General features: G+C 47.2%; 1 protein-coding gene across 1 annotated transcript; it reads right to left on the bottom strand.

Annotated features, from left to right (window-relative positions):
* Window positions 1–558: 558 nt before the first annotated feature.
* LOC139553131 (homeobox protein not2-like) lies at window positions 559–1,843 on the bottom strand. The gene is made up of 3 exons (XM_071365087.1): window positions 1,379–1,843; window positions 1,084–1,262; window positions 559–920 (listed from the first exon to the last, which is right to left on the bottom strand). The coding sequence occupies exons 1-3, from the start codon at window positions 1,770–1,772 to the stop codon at window positions 759–761; spliced, it is 735 nt and encodes a 244-aa protein (XP_071221188.1). The 5' UTR covers window positions 1,773–1,843; the 3' UTR covers window positions 559–758.
* Between the last annotated feature and the right edge of the window lie 5,079 nt (window positions 1,844–6,922).

Here is a 6,922-nt window from a genome sequence, read left to right as displayed (position 1 = left end):
TTTATGATCTGTTTCACGTGCTTTGTCAATGTAAACATATGTTTCTGATGCCTATAAAAACCCTTTGGGGGGGGGGGGGGCAGAGAGAGAGAGGCTAAAATATAGGGAGAAATATCTTCAATAATGCCAAGGATTTACATAAAATAGTCTCAACCTGGTTTAGAAATAAAATAATTATTATTTCACCCCCCCAAAAAAGACCATGAAATTGCTCTACATTTAAAGTTTATATTGTCTAGAATAGACAGTGTTCTCTAAAATAGTACAAATGCTGATATGCTTTGTTTAATTTCTCTTAAATTCCACCCAACCAAAAATAGAAATGAACCTGAAATAATGAAATATCCTACCAGCTCAACGTCTTTGACATCGCGATATAACCTGATTCAAACGTTCAATTCAAAGTTCTTATTTAGACTAAGATGTTCTCTCAACCTCTCCTTCAATGTGTTTTCGGGGATATGATTGTTTTAAAACGGTACTGGGATAAGAAATGGACTGGCAAAATGTTGAAAATATATTTATTGAATATGTCAATCAAAATATACAAACGTTTGATTTCACAAAGAGACTCTCATAAGAGCAATAAAGTAAGAAATATCGTTTAAATATAGAACTATACATCTATGAATTAAATATTTATACAGTAAGGGGTGGTGTGGTCCTCGGTCCCGTGTCTTGAGCGGTGTATACAGATGCCTGGTTCTGTGGTCCAAGACCGGTCAGCAGTAGTCAGGGAGCCCGTCTTTATCAACATCTTATCCGTCTGAGAAATCGATCTCCTCCGCCTCCTCCCCCAGACCTTGAGAACCAGGACTCTTCACTGGGGTGGCCAGGCCCAGTTTAACCAGCTTGTTCTGCTGTTGCTCCAGACTCTGCTTGCGCCATTTGATGCGTCGATTCTGGAACCACACTTTAACCTGAAAATAAGAAAAGGAATTTTGGTTTTAGGGATTTTTTTTTAACGTTATAAACGTCAGTGCCAATCGTATTATCATTCTCATTCTTAAAAAAAACTATTAAATTGGGTCTTTGCTTTGGTTCAAAGAAAGTTTGCAGTTTGAGTTGGAATCTGGTTTGTACCTGAGCCTCTGTGAGCTGCAGACCCGACGCCAGAAGGAACCTCTCCGAGCCGACCATGTACTGTTGCCGGGCGAACTCCTTCTCTAGACGGTCCAACTGCTCGTTGGTGAAGCTGGTGCGCATCCGCTTGGATTTCCCTTCCTTGTGTTTGAATGAGTGGGACATTGATAGACCTGTTTCTGTGAAGGAAAGAGATGGACAACAGTTTAAAACCCATGTCGGACTTTTCTTTAGGCCACTGTGTTTAGTTTGGATTATTGAATAAATTAGAACGGCACGTTAGATTGACATTTACCGTGTGCGTAAAAGGCCCCATGGCATGACGCGTGGTGGGAGAACGGTGGACAGCAGTAGACAGAGTATCCGGGTTGTGTGTGACTGTGCACCGGCGTGTGCAGCATGTTGGGCGAGTAGAGGTACTGTGGCAGCGCCGAGCTCATCTGGGTCTGGAAGGGATGTAGTGGCGCTGTCGGTTGGTATTTGAGTCTACAGTGAATGGGACTCGTTCGGTCTATGTGTGTCTCCGACGGCTTGGCGAGCAGGGCGTCAATGGTGAAAGATTTCCCGCTGGCAGGCTTGGTCGCCGCGGTGCACTGGCTGCTGCTGCGCTGTGGATAGAGCGAAGCGTAATGGCGCATGGCGGAGTACCCGTACGCTCCCGCTCCTGTTGGTCTGTTCGGTACTTGCATGCTGTCAGTCGTGATGGAAAAAAGGAAAAGCGAAGAAAATAAAGTTAAAACGTATGTCCAAAGTAGGCTGTTTCTCCTGGTGCAGCGCGTAGAGTAGTACTGCTCCCAACTGAAACAGATCCCTCTTTATACCCTCCCCGAACCTCGAGGTGTCAACAGCCCCCCCCCAGCGGGGCTTTGTCTTTCTAAGATGAGAGGAACGAGCATCCCAATAACCTATCCAATTCATTGATGGTGTAGTACAAGCTGGGACTGTCAAATACCCTAATAGGACAAGACTCTGGAAGCTCAAGCACTGTGGGGGTGGGTAGGGGATCTCAGAGGGTTTAGTGGGATACAAATTCTTGCGTGGATCTGAGCTCCGAGTGTAATCATTACCGCTGGGAAGGCCTTGATGTCACCAAATCATCTTATTTGGTCCCTTTTAAATCAAAGCTAGCCGACAGATGCTGCAAGCAGCGGAACAAATAGCTTCACAATTGGAGGGCGACTTTAAAAAAAGCTGTAACGTTAAAATCACATTGTAGACAAGTCTGCTGCTCAATAGGAATTATAGGTAACAATGTCAGGACTTTATTCAGGGCTTCGTTTTGATTGAAGAAAATTACGTTTTTCCTACGAGTTTGGAGAAAATTATCCGTTTAATTGTGTAGGTGCATTATATAGTTGTGTGATTTAGCCAATCACGTGTATTTGTGCTTGTATAGGCCTATGATGAGCTATGGACTGAATCAAATAAAGGCCTACTAAAATCAAGAATAATTGACTTTTTTTATAGCTATTTTCCTGAAACTATTCACTCTCTCATTTTTAAAGCTATTTTCCTGATAGTATTCAATCTCTCTCCTGAAGCTAATTATAATTACATAAAGACTGGTCGCTGTCCAAAGTGTGTCTTTTTACAGTTGTGGTGTCACCCTAAAATGGAATAACTAGTGGGGCATCGCACGGGGCGTCAGATTCAGCAGGTCGGGTGCGCTGACAGAGAGCCGCTGCTGGTTTACTAACACCTACGTCACTAATCGCAGTCAGTGCGTTAATCTACCACTTGATCTCTTCATTAAAACACAACACCGGTGACAGCGAGGTTTCTCTGCGTTGGGCGTCATAACCGTTAACTTGTATATAACAGTTACCACACAATTTAAAATATTCAAATATCATAAATGCTTTATTACATCTTTCATTGCAGTGATGAAATTCATTGTAGTGATGACAAAATCCGTTATAGCCCATCATTTTAGAGGACACAATTGGGCTGGGTTGACAGGAAATGCGCAAGAGAGCAGCTCCCCATTATTGGTTCTTCATTAGAGACTTAAAAAGCCTCATGAAAAGCATCGCGGCTTCTTTAAAAGTAAGTGATTTTCTTTCTTACACTACTTTAGGACAAAGCCTCCTCTTTCAACCTGGGATTATGACCCGCTCTGCAAACTCCACCAGCTTCATTTGGAAGCAGCTGGGAGCGTCACTGTGAGCTTTACATAACAGTTAAGACATATTTGAACAGCGAAGAGAACCGTTAGTCACTTTGACTTCAGAGCCATTGTATTAATTCTATGTAGCTGACACTATGATGCCTAATGAACAAGGCAAACAGCGGGTTTTTGTCGACTCGGCCTGAACAATGAAACGGTCTTCTGATGAGTCACCGGGCAGACCACCCACCCCAGCGTAGTTTTCACACTAGTAGAGCCCAAAACATCTGGGTCACTGTTTACTTAACCTTCACGGGCCTGAGAAAGTACCATCAACTCCTCACACAGGCTTTTATCACAAATCACAATGATGTCAATGTCACTCAACTTCAGAATTGATCTTTAGTTAGACAGAGTAGACAGCAGTCCTGTCCACTCAACTGACGGGCAACTATAATCCCTCCAGCGGGGAATCTGAGTGGGGACAGTGATGATTAGTATGGTCAAATGAAGATAATATATGATGTTGTTTGATGTAAAATGAGTAATGGTTCCTATAGGCTACTGCCAATTCAGAGAGGAGCTACCAAAGCAGTGATCAAGAGCAGCTCCTTGTGTATTGGAGCCAGACAGGAAATACACTCTGGCCCATTGTTCAAGAGACCTCTTTTCATAGTAATGGTCAGGGGACACCCTTAACCACCTGAACCCTGACACCCTTAACCACCTGAACCCTGACACCCTTAACCACCTGAACCCTGACGCCCTTAACCACCTAAACCCTGACGCCCTTAACCACCTAAACCCTGACACCCTTAACCCCCTAAACCCTGACACCCTTAACCACCTGAACCCTGACACCCTTAACCCCCTAAACCCTGACGCCCTTAACCACCTAAACCCTGACACCCTTAACCACCTGAACCCTGACACCCTTAACCACCTAAACCCTGACACCCTTAACCACCTAAACCCTGACACCCTTAACCACCTAAACCCTGACACCCTTAACCACCTAAACCCTGACACCCTTAACCACCTAAACCCTGACACCCTTAACCACCTAAACCCTGACACCCTTAACCACCTAAACCCTGACACCCTTAACCCCCTAAACCCTGACGCCCTTAACCCCCTAAACCCTGACACCCTTAACCACCTGAACTCTGACACCCTTAACCACCTAAACCCTGACACCCTTAACCACCTAAACCCTGACACCCTTAACCACCTGAACCCTGACGCCCTTAACCCCCTAAACCCTGACGCCCTTAACCCCCTAAACCCTGACACCCTTAACCACCTAAACCCTGACACCCTTAACCCCCTAAACCCTGACGCCCTTAACCCCCTAAACCCTGACGCCCTTAACCACCTGAACTCTGACACCCTTAACCACCTAAACCCTGACACCCTTAACCACCTGAACCCTGACACCCTTAACCACCTGAACCCTGACACCCTTAACCACCTGAACCCTGACACCCTTAACCACCTGAACCCTGACGCCCTTAACCACCTAACCTCTGACACCCTTAACCACCTAAACCCTGACACCCTTAACCACCTGAACTCTGACACCCTTAACCACCTAACCTCTGACACCCTTAACCACCTAACCTCTGACACCCTTAACCACCTAAACCCTGACACCCTTAACCACCTAAACCCTGACACCCTTAACCACCTGAACCCTGACACCCTTAACCACCTGAACCCTGACACCCTTAACCACCTGAACCCTGACGCCCTTAACCACCTGAACTCTGACACCCTTAACCACCTGAACCCTGACGCCCTTAACCACCTGAACTCTGACACCCTTAACCCTGACGCCCTTAACCACCTGAACCTCTGACACCCTTAACCACCTGAACCCTGACACCCTTAACCACCTGAACCCTGACGGCCTTAACCACCTAAACCCTGACACCCTTAACCACCTGAACCCTGACACCCTTAACCACCTAAACCCTGACACCCTTAACCACCTAAACCCTGACACCCTTAACCACCTAAACCCTGACACCCTTAACCACCTAAACCCTGACACCCTTAACCACCTAAACTCTGACACCCTTAACCACCTAAACCCTGACGCCCTTAACCACCTAAACTCTGACACCCTTAACCACCTAAACCCTGACACCCTTAACCCCCTAAACTCTGACACCCTTAACCACCTAAACTCTGACACCCTTAACCACCTGAACCCTGACACCCTTAACCCCCTAAACCCTGACACCCTTAACCACCTAAACCCTGACACCCTTAACCACCTAAACCCTGACGCCCTTAACCACCTAAACCCTGACGCCCTTAACCACCTAAACTCTGACACCCTTAACCACCTGAACCCTGACACCCTTAACCACCTAAACCCTGACACCCTTAACCACCTAAACCCTGACACCCTTAACCACCTGAACCCTGACGCCTTAACCACCTAAACCCTGACACCCTTAACCACCTGAACCCTGACACCCTTAACCCACCTGAAACCCTGACTGACCCTTAACCACCTAACTCTGACACCCTTAACCACCTAACCCTGACACCCTTAACCACCTAAACCCTGACACCCTTAACCACCTGAACTCTGACACCCTTAACCACCTAACCTCTGACACCCTTAACCACCTAAACCCTGACACCCTTAACCACCTGAACTCTGACGCCCTTAACCACCTGAACCCTGACACCCTTAACCACCTGAACTCTGACACCCTTAACCACCTAACCTCTGACACCCTTAACCACCTAAACCCTGACACCCTTAACCACCTGAACTCTGACACCCTTAACCACCTGAACCCTGACACCCTTAACCACCTAAACCCTGACACCCTTAACCACCTAAACCCTGACACCCTTAACCACCTAAACCCTGACACCCTTAACCACCTGAACCCTGACACCCTTAACCACCTGAACCCTGACACCCTTAACCACCTGAACCCTGACACCCTTAACCACCTGAACCCTGACGCCCTTAACCACCTGAACCCTGACGCCCTTAACCACCTGAACCCTGACACCCTTAACCACCTGAACCCTGACGCCCTTAACCCCCTAAACCCTGACACCCTTAACCACCTAAACCCTGACACCCTTAACCACCTGAACCCTGACGCCCTTAACCCCCTAAACCCTGACACCCTTAACCACCTAAACCCTGACGCCCTTAACCACCTGAACCCTGACACCCTTAACCACCTGAACCCTGACACCCTTAACCACCTGAACCCTGACGCCCTTAACCACCTGAACTCTGACACCCTTAACCACCTGAACCCTGACGCCCTTAACCACCTAAACCCTGACGCCCTTAACCACCTAAACTCTGACACCCTTAACCACCTGAACCCTGACACCCTTAACCCCCTAAACCCTGACACCCTTAACCCCCTAAACCCTGACACCCTTAACCACCTAAACCCTGACACCCTTAACCACCTAAACCCTGACACCCTTAACCACCTAAACCCTGACACCCTTAACCACCTAAACCCTGACACCCTTAACCACCTAAACCCTGACACCCTTAACCACCTAAACCCTGACACCCTTAACCACCTAAACCCTGACACCCTTAACCACCTAAACCCTGACGCCCTTAACCACCTAAACTCTGACACCCTTAACCACCTAAACTCTGACACCCTTAACCACCTAAACTCTGACACCCTTAACCACCTAAACCCTGACACCCTTAACCACCTAAACTCTGAC

This window comes from Salvelinus alpinus, chromosome 25, assembly GCF_045679555.1.
Source record: "Salvelinus alpinus chromosome 25, SLU_Salpinus.1, whole genome shotgun sequence".
In the NCBI taxonomy this organism is placed as follows: Eukaryota; Metazoa; Chordata; class Actinopteri; order Salmoniformes; family Salmonidae; genus Salvelinus; species Salvelinus alpinus.
Note: the sequence above shows the minus strand (reverse complement) of the source record. Positions and strands in the feature narration are given on the sequence as shown.